The sequence below is a fragment of the Entelurus aequoreus genome, linkage group LG04 (assembly GCF_033978785.1).
Source record: "Entelurus aequoreus isolate RoL-2023_Sb linkage group LG04, RoL_Eaeq_v1.1, whole genome shotgun sequence".
Classification (NCBI taxonomy): Eukaryota; Metazoa; Chordata; class Actinopteri; order Syngnathiformes; family Syngnathidae; genus Entelurus; species Entelurus aequoreus.
This window is the reverse complement of record NC_084734.1, coordinates 30,677,249-30,697,043: the sequence shown is the minus strand read 5'-3', so window position 1 is coordinate 30,697,043 and position 19,795 is coordinate 30,677,249. Positions and strand designations below refer to the sequence as shown.

The following is a 19,795-nucleotide window of genomic DNA, read 5'->3' as shown; positions in this document are numbered from 1 at the left end:
GAAATGTTTCCAATTAATGATGCAGATCTAAGTATATACTGTATATCATTTACAGACACCTGACAATAATAAACAATAAGCATATTTTTTAATGTAGACAAAAAATACCGTTCTACATGCAAAAAACAATGCGAAGTACATATGACGCACAAAATTAACATTTAACATCACATTTACTTTTATTGAAGATTCTTGTTGGCGAACTTTGGGATGAGTGGAGAGCATAAATTCCATAGTCTTTCTCACCTTCTTCATCAAAGTGCTGGCACTCGCAACTTTCTTTAGCTCCATTGTGGCTTATTTTGCAGTTGTATTATTTGCATAAAAAAACAAAGCGTGGCATTATTTGTTTGGATACTCAATATGCACGGCAGACCAGGCTACAGAAAAATATTTAATGGCGGACATTTTTTCAGGGGGGCCCCTGCCAAAAAATTTATTTCCGCCGCAGGAGCGCACACCCTTGTTAAAGCTGCAATGCTGGAGCTTCGTCTGTCCACAACTGATTACTAAGTATGTGCAAGACAAACACTTAATATTTGTGTTTATCGTAAAGATATGTGTTTGAAATTATTTAAACCAGTTTATCGTATCCGTAAATTAAAAGACTTGGCCATTTCTATCGTATCAAATGTAAAGGACTGTTGTAGATCCAATGTTGATGTGCTAAAACCTATTTCTTGTTTAAAAGCTACATAAAATATTAACTGTTATTTGTTCATGCACATAATAAATGAATTAAGTGTTTGAATGTATTAATTCAATCAATATATTATTGGTTGCCAAAAAGGGATTCAAAGTAATATTTTAATATTGACACATCTCATCTGTGCATACATTTCTAGAATAATGCACAGATGCACAGATGAGATGTGTCAATATCAAAATATTTTTTTGAATCACTAACATGTCATCTGTGGTTGATTTCAGCTTTTTAAAGGGTACCTTAACACGTAAACAGTACAGTATATACTTTGTTATCATATATATAACTCTTATGTAGGGGTATAACGGTACGTGTATTTGTATTGAACCGTTTCGGTACGGGGGTTTCGGTTCGGTTTAGAGGTGTACCGAACGAGTTTCCACATGGACATATTAAGTAGCGTACCGCACGTTGTGTAAACAATGCACACCGAGGCACAACACACGACATGCTAGCAGTGACCGGGCTAGGACAGCATGTAAAAGCCAGAGCTGGAAGACCCTCCTACCTCATTAAGATCTCTCATTTAGGAACACTTTGGCTGCGCGATACAACAATGGAGGACGGAGGTTTGCCGACATTGTTCAGCAGCTGCTTCTGACAACACATCAAACATGCTAACCCATTTGAAGCGTCACCACCGCATTCAAGCAGCCTCTCCTCGGCGAGTCAGGCAGGACTAAAGTTTTAGTTTTTAGTTTTTTAGTTTATTATTTCTTCTGTAAATGGTCAACAAAATAAACAAACAGTTTTACATAAACAAACATACATACATTCATAAACAAACAGTTGTACATTCATAAATTTAAAAAAAATGTTGCAGACCGAAAGAGTTTAGGCTGAGGTCAAGTACAAGATGAGCTTCCAAAAAATATGAAATTTCCCTTTCACAACATATTATTAATACACATTGTACACAACATAAATACTGTTCAATTATATACACAGTAAAGGCATGTGAAATATCCTTGTACACATGTTAAACCTTTGCACCAATTATATACTATATACAAACAATTATACTTCCATTATTATTTATATCCCACATTTAGTTTGTAATTAACATTGATCATAGTATTAATTACTGTGTTGATTCAAGAGTTATATATTTTTCCAAGACATTAATTTGGTCTTAAAGTTTTTTTTAAATCTGTGAATGGAACTGGAACATTTTAAGGAATCATCCAAGCTGTTCCACAGTAAAGCAATAACAAATGTTTTTATAGCAGCAGATTTAAGTCCATATTGCATTAAAAACTAGATTTTGACCCACTTCTATGGTGGAAGAACAATAAACCCATATATCCTCTTACTGCCAAGTTAGCCAGGCTGGGGGGGGAGAAAGAAAAGTTAATCTGAGGCTGAGTTGACTTGAAACTGTTTAATGTTGCACTTTTTATATGTAGAAGAAAAGTTTTGTTATTGTATTTAATCTGAGCAACAACTTGAGGCAGTTTAATGTTTATTAACATGGACCCCGACTTAAACAAGTTCAAAGACTTATTTGGGTGTTACCATTTAGTGGTCAATTGTACGGAATATGTACTGTACTGTGCAATCTACTAATAAAAATGTCAATCAATCAAAAAAAGCACATTATATGTAGAAAGGTTTTGTTAAGAAACCATTCTGAGCCTTATCTTATTTAGTTTTTATTTTATATATGTTGACCACATTAACCCTGGCAATGGACCCTGTGTGTATATGTATGTTATGCCATTGTTTACAAATTTGGTAAATAAATAACCAAAAAATGTATATTTTGTTGTTTTCTTACTGTATCGAAAATTAACCGAACCATGACCTCTAAACCGAGCTACGTACCGAACCGAAATGTTTGTGTACCGTTACACCCCTACTCTTATGGGTATAAAGGGTACTTCAACACGTAAACAGTACAGTATATGTAATTCATTATCACACATGTAACTCTCTTGAATGAATACATCCAAACACTTGATTAATATTTATTATGTGCATGGACAAAGAACAGTTTTTATATGTAGCTTCTAAAGAAGAAAGAGGTTTTAGCACATTAACATCAGATCAGTAACAGACCTTTACAATCTAATTAATACCGTAGAAATGGCCAACTCTGACATAATAAAGGCTTAAATAATTTCAAACACATATCTTTACGATGACCACAAATATAAGTGTTTGTCTTACATGTATAAATCATATTTGGACAGACGAAACCCGAAAGCTACACATACTCCTGTGGCAGCGGGAATACATTTTTGGCATGGAATCAGTTTTTGGCGCAACACCGATGACTTGCCTGCTGTCGGTATCAGAGCAGTAAAAATTGAATTTGTCGTCTTCACTTTCTCCCAGGTGTACAGATATTAATTACGGTGTGGATTTTGGAACATCTTGTTTTTTTTGGAAAAGCATCTGATTGGCTCTCGTTCATAACTAACACCCACTCCTCTTTCAATGTACGCTATTAAAGAGTAGTGATTGGATATATTCTGAATTTGTCCCACCCATCGACAAGACCAAATTAAATATGATCAGATCAACATTTTTGTCTCGTATTCAGTTAAAGGCCTACTGAAACCCACTACTACCGACCACGCAGTCTGATAGTTTATATATCAATGATGCAATCCTAACATTGCAACACATGCCAATACGGCCAGGTTAACTTATAAAGTGCAATTTTAAATTTCCCGCTAAACTTCCGGTTGGAAACGCCTTTGGATGATGACGTATGCGCGTGACGTAGCCAGTGAAACAGAAGTAGCGGTACCCCATTGAAAACAATACAAAATAGCTCTGTTTTCATCTCATAATTCCACAGTATTCTGGACATCTGCGTTGGTGAATCTTTTGCAATTTGTTTAATGAACAATGGAGACTGCAAAGAAGAAAGTTGTAGGTGGGATCGATGTATTAGCGGCTGGCTGCAGCAACACAACCAGGAGGACTTACTTGGATAGCAGACACGCTAGCCGACGCTAGACGCCAACCGCACGGATGATCGGGTGAAGTCCTTCGTTGCGCCGTCGATCGCTGGAACGCAGGTGAGCACGGGTGTTGATGAGCAGATGAAGACTGGCTGGCGTAGGTGGAGCGCTAATGTTTTTATCATAGCTCTGTGAGGTCCCGTTATACTAAGTTAGCTTCAATGGCGTCGTTAGCAACAGCATTTTTAAGCTTCGCCAAGCTGGAAGGCATTAACCGTGTATTTACATGTTCATGGTTTAAGTATTGTTGATTTTCTATCCATCCTTCCAGTCAGGGGTTTATGTATTTTGTTTCTATCTGCATTTGAGCCCGATGCTATCACGTTAGCTCCCTAGCTAAGTTAGTTTCAATGGCGTCGTTAGCAACAGCATTGTTCACCTTCGCCAGGCTGGAAAGCATTAACCGTGTATTTACATGTCCCTGGTTTAATAGTATTGTTGATCTTCTGTCTATCCTTCCAGTCAGGGATTTATTTATTTTGTTTCTATATGCAGTTAAGCACGATGCTATCACGTTAGCTCCGTAGCTAAAGTGTTTCGTCGATGTATTGTCGTGGAGATAAAAGTCACTGTGAATGTCCATTTCGCGTTCTCGACTCTCATTTTCAAGAGGATATAGTATCCGAGGTGGTTTAAAATACAAATCCGTGATCCACAATAGAAAAAGGAGAGAGTGTGGAATCCAATGAGCCAGCTTGTACCTAAGTTACGGTCAGAGCGAAAAATTATGTCTTGCACTGCATTTTAGTCCGTCACTCTAACGTTCCTCATCCACGAATCTTTCATCCTCGCTCAAATTAATGGGGTAATCGTCGCTTTCTCGGTCCGAATCGCTCTAGCTGCATTGAAAACAATAGAAAAATATAAGGAGATGATCAACTGACTACGTCACGCTACTTCTGGTAGGGGCAAGGCTTTTTTTTATCAGAGACCAAAAGTTGTGAACTTTATCGTCGTTGTTCAATACTAAATCCTTTCAGCAAAAATATGGCAATATCGCGAAATGATCAAGTATGACACATAGAATGGATCTGCTATCCCCGTTTAAATAAAACAATTTCATTTCAGTAGGCCTTTAATTGTGTTATTGTCGTAAGTAAACTTGCCTTTGTTTTGATTACTTATCATCTTATTACCTGCTCCGATGTAAAAATACAAAACCCAAATACAATAAACAGCTTCCAACCCAGGGCAGGCACGGCGTGATGCCGTGACTGACGTAGGGTAATGCGCTAGCAAATGTGCAATGTTTGGCTGAACAATAACTGAAACGGTATATAAAAACTGGCTTCAACAATCGATTCATGAGAAATTTGGGGCTAGAGTGAAGAGAAACTGGAAATTGTGAAGTATCATGTTGTAACTGTATGCATGTTCGAAATAAACTTAAACCATGAACCATATGTCTTACTTTGAAATTTTTAAATACAATTTTACTCAAATATTGGACAACACCTTCCTTGCAAAGATCAAAGACAAATAATCATGTTTTTAACAACTGGTAGATTGCAATTAAAAAATATATAATCGGTCACTGAAGGATGTGAGTGATGGGAAGAGAGGCTTTGATTCACTTTGCAGCATTCTGTGGGAAAGAAAGCACTTTCTAAAGCTACTTATCCAACATTATGATGTCAAAGGTAATTTCCCCGATATTACTTGACCCATTGCAGTACATTAGATACTGATAGAATGCAGCGGTATTGAATTCCTGCAAGCCTACTCACACGTTGAGTCATGTTTGGTGAAAGAGTCACGATGACCTCAGGACCAGTCATCAGCAGTGAGTTGGCATCAAGCTACAAGTACACCCTCCCCATTTTTGTTGACTTGCTAGACTGCATTTTCTTGGTGCAGGAAATTGGCCGGTCACTTCCTCCTGCTTCGTTTCCACTAATGGGCTCGTAAAGCTGGCCTTGGGTGAGGCATGCGAACAATGTGACGAGAGCTAGATCATTTTCCCTCAGATGGATGATTTGGGGTTTTATGAGTTCACTATTACCTCTCATTTGCTGTGTAAAAGTGGATGAGAAAACACAAAACTTTAGGAATCAAATCAATTTCTTGAATGTTTTGGTTCCCTCGCGGTTCTTTTAAATTGGAGCCTCCTCTTGTTAACCTAAAATAGCTTTGTAGACGCCAACTTGTGTGCCAAGACCTAACTTCGAGGCATCCTCACTCAACTGTGCTATGTAGTATTTTCCTTACACACACTGACTTCAGAAGGTCTTCTTCAAATATCGCACTGGACACTTGTGTTCATATCAGCCTTGTAAAATTATGTCTTAAGTTGAATTATCCACGTCCAACAATGTTCTACTAATATTCTTTCTCTGGCATTTTGACTTTGTTACTACATCTTTTTTACACAAATGGTCAAGATGATTTCCTTCTCTTTTCTGTATGAACATCAACTGACTGTCCTTTTGTCACTGCTTAAGTGAAGGTTGTCGCCACACTACTGCTCTTCTTCAGTCAGAGTTAAATGGTACTAAATTATAGTCATTTGGAACCTTCAATCTTATTTTGATAGTGCACGTTCGAAGCTGACTGCTGTGTTGTGGGTCCAGTGTTAATATGAAGCTACTGTTATTATCTAAATTGCACTTTTTATTGGATCCTGAGTTTTTATGAAACTTGTACAGAGGCATTTCTTTTGTATCCACGATATGCTTCTCAATTTGATCCATTAATGCCTTGTTCTTTTATGCTAGCTAATTTGGGGCTTTGTTTCATTCAGATGAGCACCATGCCCGGCCTGCCGACACGACCCTGTTTCTACGACATTGACCTTGACCCCAGTCACGGAGGAGATAACCGGGCTCTTTTAAGCATAAATATGCTTACAGGCACAATTTGTGGTACTTTTAAATTTTTTATTAAGCCTCTGAAGCTACAATTCCACCAAGCAATACAGTTAAAATCCAATTAAACTTCATGTGTAAAGCATTTTTCATACATAAATTAAATTACATTTACAAATTACAGACTTAAAAACATGTTGAAGAGGTTCATTTAGCCTATATAGTATATAGGCTAGTACGTTAACAACGTCACGCTAACATCACGTGACACCTCTGATAAAGGCTGCAGAAGCAAGGTAGCCGAAACTTGTCAGGTACAAAACTTTACCTTACTAGACTATATAAATCAACCATTTATATATAGACTTAAAAAAAATGTCCTGATGACTACACACACACACACACATTTTTCCCTTCATCATCTGTCCCATAAGCACACACACACATAAATATGCACACAAACAGGGGAATGCATGGCTGAGTACAGAGGAGCCAGGTGAAAAAACACTATCACAGGAGCCGTCTGCACCAGAAGGTCACCAGACCGTGGCCAACTGGTAGCTGGCACATATCCTTCCGAGGAACGCTGAAAAGTAATTATAATAAAATGTGTACAAATAGTAAAAACCATGATTAAGAAAAAAGGATAAAATTAGTAAAAATTATGAAAATAAAATATAGATACAGTAAATATTAAAAAAATAAATAGAAGTACATAATATCTAGCATGAACAATAACAATAAAAAGTAGACTACGAATGACTTCAATAAAATTAATAAATATTAAGAAAAAGCCAATTCAAAAAGGTGGGTTTTAAACCTGCTCTTAAATGTGAATGTTCTCTGCAACCCTTAAATCCTCTGGCAAGCTGTTCCATAGACAGGGGAAAGATGCCATCACGCGACTTAATGTCCTGACTTGAAAAAAAGACCAAACATTATGTTTTGTTTTTTTATCCATTCTAACTCTTAACTAAAAGTCAGCTTAAAATGGAGCTCATAGTAATAAATAATAAATAACCATCCAAAAAGCGCCAATAATACTCCATTTACATTTCGCGACTTGAATATTGACCAAGTTTTAGTGATATTGTTATTATAAGCACTGACGCAGACAAACTGTTTATAGCGCCGCCATGATCACTAGTTTATTATGCTGCTATGTTGACATGATCGACTGATGAGCTGCTTCCCCGTTTTCAGGCTCGTCAAACTTAATTGTAGATCATAAATCATAGTAGAAGGACAAACACGTATTCCGACAAGTTGGTCCACTTTGACAGCCAAATTAAACCCAAAAATGGTGAGAAAGACGCTTGGTTCCATCCCCCCTTTTTCTTCCCGAGTATTATGATAATAATGGGTTATACTTGTATAGCGCTTTTCTACCTTCAAGGTACTCAAAGCGCTTTGACAGTATTTCCACATTCACCCATTCACACACACATTCACACACTGATGGAGGGAGCTGCCATGCAAGGCGCTACCAGCACCCATCAGGAGCAAGGGTGAAGTGTCTTGCCCAAGGACACAACGGACGTGACTAGGATGGTAGAAGGTGGGGATTGAACCCCAGTAACCAGCAACCCTCCGATTGCTGGCACGGCCACTCTACCAACTTCGCCACGCCGTCCCCCATTATAAGTCATTCCTCATCTAAACGGGAATATAACAAGAATCTAGCAGTCGGCATCCTAATGACAGCAGATATTCTACAGTAAATTATTTTTTATTATGTTTGTTGGTTCTCATTAAGTCTGCAGTGAGTAGTAATCAGTGATGTTAAAGAAAAAAGCGAATGTCGTGATGCATTTTTTTAATTATAGCAGGGTATAGCTCAGTTATATTCTTTAACTACAACAAATCATATTAGCATCATACAGTATAGCATAAGAGTAATAATTTCTGAATAAATAGAACGTCTGCGTGCTGTTTGTGCCTTATAATTAAGTGTTTTAGTAAATAAAAACCTGGACGACAAAATTATTTGTCACCCACCCACCTGGAGAGATCGCAATACCTGTGCTAGCTGTTACAGCATATACTGCAAAAAAAAACAAAAACAGGATATCCGAGGAAGGAAAAAAAGGCGCTGTATGTCTAAAAAACCAAAGAGCCAAAAGTCGAATAAATATTGGTCTACCATATTCAAGATGAAGGGCATTGCGGGCCAGTCTTGGACTAACTTTGGACGCGCAAGTAGCTGTTTTCCTTCGAGACAGGTAATCTAATGTTCCATTTTCCTATATTTTGTGTGTATCCTTTGCGGGGCGACCTGTGTTAGATAGTATGCAACAAAATACGAACTAGAGGATCCTCCGATTCGGTCTGTCAACAACCTATGCGTGTGCACGTAAATCGTGCGCGATTTCCTGCACTTCCATATAGGAGGAGACTGGGAGGCACTATCAGCGAGGTTCGCAGAGTGAGGGGCAGGATTTATAATTTGAATTCTGCCTGGTGACACAAGATTCAAGTACCCCAGCGTTAATACATCGCGTATGCTTAAAATTTGTAAAATACGTAAATATTATATATTATTATAAATGTGCTTGTTACTACATTATAAATATAGTTATAGCATGTATTTAAAACTTTAATGAAGGTCTTTGAATGTTTTTAAGTGTCACGACTTGGTCCTTGGGTTTTGTTTCTCCGGAAGGCAACGGAAAATTGGCGCGGGCAAAGCGCGAATTTAAATACATGATTTATTTTAACACTAACAAGCTACAAAAAAAGGAAGCAAACAAAAGGCGCGCACAATGGCGGAAGTACAAAACTTGGCTATAAACACAAAACTTGCACAAAGGCAGAAACTATGAACAATGAAACAAAAACACTAACTGTGGCATTAATAAACAAAAACTTACTTGGCATGGAAAGAGGGGCATAAAAAAGAGCAGCATGGATGATAAGGATGTGTCGAGAGTGTGGAGCATGAATGTGTGACGTCGCCAGGACGAACAACAGAAACAGACAGATTTAAATAGTGACATGATCAGTGAAAACAGGTGCGTGACTCAAAACGTGAAACAGGTGCGTGACATGACAGGTGAAAACTAACGAGTGACCATGGAAACCAAACAAAACAAGGAAGTGAAACCAGGAACTAAAAAAAGAGTCCAAAAACCAAGCAAAATATGGCCAAACAAAAACATGATTAACACAGACATGACATTAAGGGCTTTACAGGCAGAATAGAGCGGCTCTCATAGGCTCCATTTTAAGCAGAGTTTTGATCATTATTTACGAGTTAGAATGCATTAAAAAATAAAAATGTGTTCTTGTCTTACATAAGAATTGTGAATGATACCTGAAAAAAAGTGCAGTTCCCCTTTAGGATTGATTCTTAAACACACGGGGAGCCAATGCAGAGATTTTAAAACCGGTGTAATCATTACACCAGTTTTAAAATCTCTGCATTGGCTCCATTACACTGTAATGTGGGCCCACCTTCTGGTGTTTGGACACATACAGCAGAATTTTGTAGTACCTGTAATTCTAAGGGCGCAATAATCTTTTTAGACTTAAGAGCCGGTTATTACAGGTCATTGCAATAGTCTATATCAGTGGTCCCCAACCACCGGTCCGGGGACTGGCACTGGTCCGTTACACATTTGTTACAGGGCCGCACAGAAACAATAATTCATTTATAAACTACCGCATTTTCTCCGACTTAAGTTTCGCCTGTCCCACTAAACACACCAATAAGCTTGTTAATAGATGTATATTATAACTCCTTTGTTATAATACATGGGACAATTTTTTTTCATTATTAATTTATTATTTATTTATTTCAGGCAATGACATAAAAAAGTACAAAGTTGAAACACATAATAATATGAATTAATATAGTGCAAAAGGTAATGTATAATATGTAATGCATGATTGTCCAGTTCTGCCTGAAAGGGAGTGGGAAGAAGATAATTTATTTAATCCCACCCCCAGTTCTCTATTCAGTGATTATTCACATGAGTTTCACTGTTACTTTGTTCAAGAATTATAATACAGATGTTGTATCATAGTGGCATTACCACAGGTAACAATAATTATTACACTGTAACAATAATTTGTATCAACAATGTAGGAATAATGAATATACCAACATTGGTAATAGACAAAATGCCAACAACGGTAATAGACAACATAGCAATAATGGTAATAGACAACATAGCAATAATGGTAAGGAAACATTGAGCACATGTTAACACTTTGAGACAGAGTACAACAGCAGGTCAAATTAAAGACCCTCATCTCTATATTTGAACCAGACCTTATGTTTGTATAAAAGTTTAAATCGATTAATAGTTTGGCATTGCTTGTGTTGTAAATCCAGTTTGTTCCATAGTTTTAATCCGCATACAGACACACAAAAACGTTTACGAGTGGTTTGAGCTCTCGGCAATGAGAAATATCCAAAGCCTCTCAAGTTATGAGCCTGCACTCGTCTTATAAAAAAACATTGTAGATTAGGCGGCAATAATTTGTTAAATGCTTTATATAAGATTATTAATGTATTATATTTAACAAGGTCATCAAATTTGAGCAACTTTGATTGCATAAACAGATTATGAGTATGTTCTAAATAACCAACGTTGTGAATGATCCGCACTGCTCTTTTCTGTAATATGATCAGAGGATGAATTGTGTTGTGGTAAGTGTTCCCACATACTTCAACACAGTATGTAAGGTATGGGAGTACCAAGGTGCAGTATAGAGTACGGAGTGCATTTTCATTGAGGTATAGTTTTGCTTTGTTTATAATTGAGAGGCTTTTGGAGATTTTTGTTTTAATGTGTCTGACATGAGGTTTCCATGATAGTTTACTATCAATTATTACTCCCAAAAATGTATTTTAATTAACGATTTCAATTTGGGTACCATCCATCCATCCATCCATCTTCTTCCGCTTATGCGAGGTCGGGTCGCGGGGGAAGCAGCTTAAGCAGGGAAGCCCAGACTTCCCTCTCCCCAGCCACTTCGTCCAGCTCCTCCCGGGGGATCCCGAGGCGTTCCCAGGCCAGCCGGGAGACATGGTCTTCCCAACGTGTCCTGGGTCTTCCCCGTGGCCTCCTACCGGTCGGACGTGACCTAAACACCTCCCTAGGGAGGCGTTCGGGTGGCATCCTGACCAGATGCCCGAGCCACCTCATCTGGCTCCTCTCGATGTGGAGGAGCAGCGGCTTTACTTTGAGCTCCCCCCGGATGGCAGAGCTTCTCACCCTATCTCTAAGGGAGAGCCCCGCCACCCGGCGGAGGAAACTCATTGTACCCGTGATCTTGTCCTTTCGGTCATAACCCAAAGCTCATGACCATAGGTGAGGATGGGAACGTAGATCGACCGGTAAATTGAGAGCTTTGCCTTCCGGCTCAGCTCCTTCTTCACCACAACGGATCGATACAGCGTCCGCATTACTGAAGACGCCGCACCGATCCGCCTGTCGATCTCACGATCCAATCTTCCCTCACTCGTGAACAAGACTCCGAGGTACTTGAACTCCTCCACTTGGGGCAGGGTCTCCTCCACAACCCGGAGATGGCACTCCACCCTTTTCCGGGCGAGAACCATGGATTCGGACTTGGAGGTGCTGATTCTCATCCCAGTCGCTTCACACTCAGCTGCGAACCGATCCAGCGAGAGCTGAAGATCCTGGCCAGATGAAACCATCAGGACCACATCATCTGCAAAAAGCAGAGACCTAATCCTGCAGCCACCAAACCAGATCCCCTCAACGCCTTGACTGCGCCTAGAAATTCTGTCCATAAAAGTTATGAACAGAATCGGTGACAAAGGGCAGCCTTGGCGGAGTCCAACCCTCACTGGAAACGTGTCCGACTTACTGCCGGCAATGCGGACCAAACTCTGGCACTGATCATACAGGGAGCGGACCGCCACAATCAGACAGTCCGATACCCCATACTCTCTGAGCACTCCCCACAGGACTTCCCGAGGGACACGGTCGAATGCCTTCTCCAAGTCCACAAAACACATGTAGACTGGTTGGGCAAACTCCCATGCACCCTCAAAGACCCTGCCGAGAGTATAGAGCTGGTCCACAGTTCCACGACCAGGACGAAAACCACACTGTTCCTCCTGAATCCGAGGTTCGACTATCCGGCGTAGCCTCCTCCCCAGCACACCTTAATAGACCTGACCGGGAAGGCTGAGGAGTGTGATCCCACGGTAGTTAGAACACACCCTCCGGTTCCCCTTCTTAAAGAGAGGAACCACCACCCCGGTCTGCCAATCCAGAGGTACCGCCCCCGATGTCCACGCGATGCTGCAGAGTCTTGTCAACCAAGAGACGTTGCCTCTTCGGGCTGTGCCCGGCCGGGCCCCATGGGGACAGGCCCGGCCACCAGGCGCTCACCATTGTGCCCCACCTCCGGGCCTGGCTCCAGAGGGGGGCCCCGGTGACCCGCGTCCGGGCGAGGGAAATCTGGGTCCATAGTTTTTATTTCTCATTGAGGTCTTCGAGCTGCTCTTTGTCTGATCCCTCACCTAGGACCAGTTTGTCTTGGGAGACCCTACCAGGGGGCATAAAGCCCCCGGACAACATAGCTCCTAGGATCATTGGGACACGCAAACTCCTCTACCACGGTAAGGTGGCAGCTCAGAGAGGAGAATTTGGGTACCATCAATACTTATTTTCTGTTCAGACATTATGTTGCGATTTCCAAACATCACTATCTTAGTTTTATTTATATTCAAAGATAATTTATTTGTGTCCATCCATTTTTTTACTATGTTTAGTTCTGTGTTTACTTTATTTATGAGCTCATTATAGTCATCACTACTGTAGAATATATTTGTGTTGTCTGCAAATAGTATACATTTCAGCACTTTGGATGTATTAAATATATATTTAATATACACATTAAACAGTTTTGGCCCCAACACGGACTCTTGGGGGACACCACAAGCAATGCCAAGAGTATCAGATAAAAATGTACCCATTGCACATTAATGGACATATAAAATGTTAATGTGTGTTTTTAATATGTGGTATGAAACAAAGCTCAGAGTTGAAAACAATGCACAACTTTTGGAACCTTTTCAAGTAAAGTGATACTGTGATTTTTGTAAGTAATCCATTCCAAAAGGTCTGACGAAAACCAAATCAACTCTTCCCAAAATAAATAATTCCAATCCAATTAATTTGTCCAAACACACAAAAATATTAACATAACTAGAGGTGTGATGAGATTAAAAAGTGGCAATATTTCTCGTTTTCAGAAAGGTTGTCTCACAAGTAGAACGCAGTCAGAATTTTTTGGAACGTTTTCTTTAATAGTCAGAACTATATTCGTCTGGCCCTGCGTGAGTGATTGAAATCGCACATTAAGTGCGTAGCGCACACTACAAACTTGAGAGCTGCCTGTTCAAACGGGCATGGTAGTGGAGACACTTGGTTGCTCTACTTCATTTGAGTTCCACAAGCACGTGCCCTGTGTATGTCCAAGCAGGCCAAAGTGTCAATCATGGACACCAATACGTAACAGAAAAGCATCTCGGACACACTGGATTGCGTCCCCCAACAGTAATATGCCACTGCAGCAGCCCAGAGATAAGACAATATAGTCGAATCGTTCAAATACTTCAATACACAGCTGCGATATCAGATGCAGAAAACCCTGCAAAGCTCCTCAAAAAAGACATATTTAATTTACTTTATTTTAACTTGTATATTTTTTATTTTATTTTTAATTTGTGGAAACAAGTTCAATGGTTATAAATTAATGTGTAGATAGTGCATGCAAATTGATAAAAGACAAATTTAAAAAAGGTCTCCTTGGCCAGTGGAACCTCGATTTACGAACCCCTCATTATACAGATGCTTTGAATTATGAACCACTGACCGAATACGACTATACTTTGTTCAGTGGCAGCTGCTGGTTTTTCAAGTAGGGGAAGCTCATTTTCAGCTATTCTCTAAACACAAGTACAGTTTCCAATAACAGATAAAAGATAAAAAGGTTTTACAAAGAGTGTGTCACTTAGAGGGTTGTAAATTTGTCCATATCACCTTAACAGTAACATATTGAAACTTTAAAAAATAGTTTGCCACTTGTCCAGGGTGTACCCTGCCTTCGGCCTGAATGCAGCTGAGATAGGCTCCAGCACCCCCTGCGACCCCGAGAGGAACAAACGGTAGAAAATGGATGGATGGACAGTGGTTTACATTTCATAAATGTTCTGCCAATGGTTTATATTTAAAAAAATGTTCTGCCAGTGGTTTATATTTCAATATTGCTGATTTGCTCATTTGGCTGTCGATCCAAACTGGATTAAGCCTCAGACAGATCATCTAAGCATCTTGCGGAAGCCCACATTCCATGCATTGTCTAATTCGGCTGCAGTGGAACAACCCACTCTATGCTGCCCCATTTAAGTCATAGCTTTAATACCGTTTAATGCACTGTGATGCTACGAGAATAAATGAGAAGAAATTGTCAGCTATCGCGAAAGTTGCCGACTCTGAAGCAAAGTCGAACAAGTTCTAAGTGTGTATTTAGTCTATGAAATGTAAACACGAAAGTACATATTTTTTAAATCAGAATCAGAATCAGAAATACTTTATTAATCCCCAAGGGGAAATGAAAATTTTCAGCACAATCCCATTCAAGATCAGACAAACATTACTGGGAGACAGAACACGATCGCTGACGGGTCTGCCAACTTCCGGCACCCCTTACAAAAAAGCTGAGATACAGGTAAACAATGGAGGGGGGGTGAGAAAAAAATAATAATTCGGTCCAAGCCTGGGCCACTGGAGAGGGGGTCCAGACTGAGGCCAAGCCTTTTCAGGGAAGCGGATCTTCCCTTGCAGTCTAAGATCAATCGCCATTGTTGTAAAAACTTTGTCTCAGTGTAGGAACAGGGTATCCACCAACAGTGTGTGGCTTGCAGGGCCGCCATATTGTGCCAAGCAGCACAGCCATTGTGGGTGTGCTTTTCACTATCTGTGCTCATATATTCAGCAGAGCAATGCTGTTGTAAGCTGCTTTGCTAATTTGTGTGCTTTTAAGTGTGTTTTGCCTTTTAAAAACAGTTTTCTAGTTTTGCCAGCTCAATATGAGTCCAAATAAAACAACAGACAAGCAATGTGGGGTTTGAAACATTTCACAGCATTGTTGACTCTGCCTCTCCATTCAATATACAAGCTTTTCAATTTAAGAACCAATGAAGTTTACTAATCGTGGTTCCACTGTACATTCTCATAGTAGTTTTCTTAAAAGCAAATGCCCTTGGAATTATCCCAACTCACTGTACACACGCACCGAGTAAAAAAAAATAAAGTATGTAAAAGTCGTGTCTTGTTCTCGTGAACCCAATATCATGTCTCGTCTTGTGAGATGAGTGTATCATTACACCTCCATAAGAAACCTATTTTATAGGGAAAAGTTGTAGTTGGACATATAGAAAACACATTTAATGAGGATTGAAAATGATCAATGAACATTTAATGTCAATTTTGCCTTATTTTTTTAAAGGCTGCTAATGGCACCTTTATTTGGCCCAATGATTGCTTATTCTGCAGTTGTACTCAATAAAAATAAACAAGCATATGCTCCTATAAATGTTGCATTTTATTTTATTTTCATCATTGTCTTAATGGTTTATTGTAAAATTGAAACAGGTTATCTGATATTTTTTAAACCTTCACAATTAAAACGCTGCAAAATTCAACCTAAACTTTATTTCTTGGTGGAAACTGTGCTTAAATATATCCATTTGACTTACTGGAATGAGTCCCAATAATGAGCAGGGATGCTGTAAGTGAGTCACACCTTAGTTCGTCCTTGTCAAAGCTCATCAGCTGAATGTTATTGTTGTTGGCCCGGCCAACATTATTGATCCTTTCCATAAGGTTTCACTTACATCATTCGTGGCTCCATTCTGGCACACACACTTAAAAGCTTTGCGATACCGTGTGTTAAATGCGTCATCCTGTTTCTGCTCCCCAGCCGGCGTTCTCAGGGTGCTCCACGCATACACCGTGAAGACTCATCACTGCATCACTGATGGGAAAGGCTCTCCCATTAGTCCTTCCCAGCAGCTTAAAGCCACATTTTGCTGTATTTGCACATGAGTGCAACCTGCCAAAGATAACCTCTAACCATGTTTTGTGCGGGTTGTCTTTGAAATCTCCCGTGCAGCCTTTATGTGTTTTAATGCTTCTGTTGTTTATGTAAGAAATTACTAAGGTTTTTAGTAATTCTCTATTTTATACTCGTCAATGGACGCACAAATAGCCATTATGTCTAATCGCCATAGCAGCTAATCTTATTGCAGTTTTACATTGTGTTGTTGCAAAATGTTCCATTTTATTTAACAAGGTCACTAAGCAGCCTCTTGTGTGAGTGTAGGTCTCACATAAGAAGTAGTTGCCACATGATGAGTGTTGTTACTCCATAATAACTTCTAGTAATATGCTGTGGATATGAGTGCATTTTTTTAAAAAGATTTGTATCTGCAACACTCTTTTTTTATCATGCTTATTTAGTGACTGCATTTAACTGAGGCTGCAGGCTTCAAAAACCTATTCAGTATTTCTGACAGTATCAATTCTGAGCTTTAAAAAATACATGCATTATACCAATAATGTGTTAGTGTTTTTATTTGCAGCTGTTGTCTTGCAGTCTGAGGCGCTGTAACCGATTGAATGGGGCAGTAGAGGAAGCCCCCCTGCGTCACCCCAGGGTGTAGAATCTGTCATGATGAGGTGTTTGGGTGCACTTGTGTGCACATGTGTGTCCGTCACAGGCAGCATTCCACATCTGTACAGTTTGTTATTGTGTGTGTGTCTGTAGCAGGCAGGATGTGACACTTTTAATTACAGTCAAGGCAACAGGAATGCACCATCTATACAGTGAGTAGTGTAACAATAGTGTGTGTGTGTGTGTGTGTGTGTGTGTGTGTGTGTGTGTGTGTGTGTGTGTGTGTGTGTGTGTGTGTGTGTGTGTGTGTGTGTGTGTGTGTGTGTGTGTGTGTGTGTGTGTGTGTGTGTGTGTGTGTGTGTGTGTGTGTGCGTGCGTGCGTGCGTGCGTGCGTGCGTGCGTGCGTGCGTGCGTGCGTGCGTGCGTGCGTGCGTGCGTGCGTGCGTGCGTGCGTGCGATTGAGAGAGATTGATGCCTCCTGAGTCGTTGACAGACGTCATTGCCTTGTAACGTGATGGAAAATATCTGCTTCGACTTGACTGATGCAATGGGCACAAAACTCGTGGCTTTTTTACACTCTCGTCTTTAAACAAACGTGTTTAGCACAATATTTTAAACTTCATTGTGTGTGTGTGTGAGCAAAAGTGTCATAAAACATCTAAAAGTAATCAGACGGTAGGATATTAATGGCAAACGCCGCCGACACCGGGTATATTGTAAAACATTTTCCCTCCTGGATTTCGTGGGCTTTTTTGTAAATTTTGTAGCCTAAAATGTCTTATTTCGCAGTATCTTTATCAGAACGTTTTGATGATTTGAAACTTATTTTTCAAATATTGTTATGATTTGGATATACGTTTAAGTGTTTTGTGTCACCTTAGCCTAAAAAAGTACATACTTTAAACAAAAATTGGAAAATACTGTATTAGTGACTTAAAAGTAGACACTAGATCAGAATAAAAGCACAAAGTCAGACCTAATTGTCATTTTACTGTATGTTTTTAATTATTTATAACTAATGATAGTAACAATTGATTATGATTATAGAAAGAGACATCAACAAAGGCAGTTTGCTCTGTCGTCCACAAATTGCAGATATTCCCTGTGTATGTTTGATGATTGAGATGCGTTGGGCCATCTTAAACATTAATTTAAGCTCCAACACATTTATCCATGCACATTAAGAGCATTTGTGAACTGTTGAGAGCGATCTATTTTGTTGTTGGTAAATGAGAGACGATGAGCGATTATCATCACACTTCAACATCTCTGTCATGTAAATGTTACTTCCTTACTAGGTCAGCATTGCAAAGGATAATATATTTTAATTGTCTTAACCCTGTATAAATAAATGTTAAATGTATATATAAATACATGTAAACTAGGAAGCAAATGTTTATATACTACATTACCCAGAAAGCATAGCGCTGTAGACAAGAACAGGAAGTAGCTATTGACTGCACAAAAAGACGACAATTTTGTGAGCTTTGGTTAAGCCCAAACGTGCTGTAATTTGCAGTGAATGTGAGTTTGAATGTTGTCTGTCTATCTGTGTTGGCCCTGAGATGAGGTGGCGACTGGTCCAGTGTGTACCCCGCCTACCGCCTGAATGCAGCTGGGATAGGCTCCAGTGACCCGGAAAGGGACAAGCGGTAGAAAATGGATGGATGGTTAAAGGCCTACTGAAATGAAATTTTCTTATTTAAACGGGGATAGCAGATCCATTCTATGTGTCATACTTGATCATTTTTTCTGAAAGGATTTAGTATAGAACATTGACAATAAAGTTTGCAACTTTTGGTCGCTGATAAAAAAGCCTTGCCTGTACCGGAAGTAGCGTGACGTCACAGGTTGTGGAGCGCCTCACATCTGCACATTGTTTACAATCATGGCCAGCAGCAGCAAGAGCGATTCGGACCGAGAAAGCGACTATTACCCCATTAATTTGAGCGAGATTCGTGGATGAGGAAAGTGAGAGTGAAGGATTAGAGGGCAGTGGAAGCGATTCAGATAGGGAAGATGCTTTGAGAGGCGGGTGGGACCTGATATTCAGCTGGAAATTACTAAAACAGTAAATAAACACAAGACATTTATATATATACTCTATTAGCCACAACACAACCAGGCTTATATTTAATATGCCACAAATGAATCCGCATAACAAACACCTCCTCCCTCCCGTCCATATAACCACCAATACAAATCAAACATCCGCACAACACACTCAATCCCAAAGTACTGTTCACCTCCGCAAAGTTCATACAGCTTATATATTTCTCCAAAGTTACGTACGTGACATGCACATAGCGGCACGCACGTACGGGCAAGCGATCAAATGTTTGGAAGCCAAAGCTGTACTCACGGTAGCGCGTATCCAACTCAAAGTCCTCCTGGTTGTGTTGCTGTAGCCAGCCGCTAATACACCGATCCCACCTACAGCTTTCTTCTTTGCTGTCTTCATTGTTCATTAAACAAATTGCAAAAGATTCACCAACACAGATGTCCAGAATACTGTGGAATTTTGCGATGAAAACAGACGACTTAATAGCTGGCCACAATGGTGTCCTAATATGACCGCACAATCCGTGACGTCACGCGCAAACGTCATCATACAGAGACGTTTTCAGCAGAATATTTCGCGGGAAATTTAA

The 19,795-nt window shown here is 39.8% G+C and overlaps 2 protein-coding genes across 2 annotated transcripts in view; both read left to right on the top strand.

Moving 5' to 3' along the window:
- The window catches only part of mthfd1l (methylenetetrahydrofolate dehydrogenase (NADP+ dependent) 1 like), an 80,474-nt gene extending 73,965 nt beyond the window's left edge, over nucleotides 1-6,509 (top strand). The window contains 2 exon segments of the mRNA XM_062044582.1: nucleotides 6,419-6,481; nucleotides 6,483-6,509. Of these exon segments, the coding sequence (XP_061900566.1) occupies nucleotides 6,419-6,481; nucleotides 6,483-6,509 (90 nt within the window).
- Nucleotides 1-19,795, top strand: part of akap12b (A kinase (PRKA) anchor protein 12b) — a 136,687-nt gene that overhangs the window by 10,963 nt on the left and 105,929 nt on the right. The window lies entirely within an intron of this gene.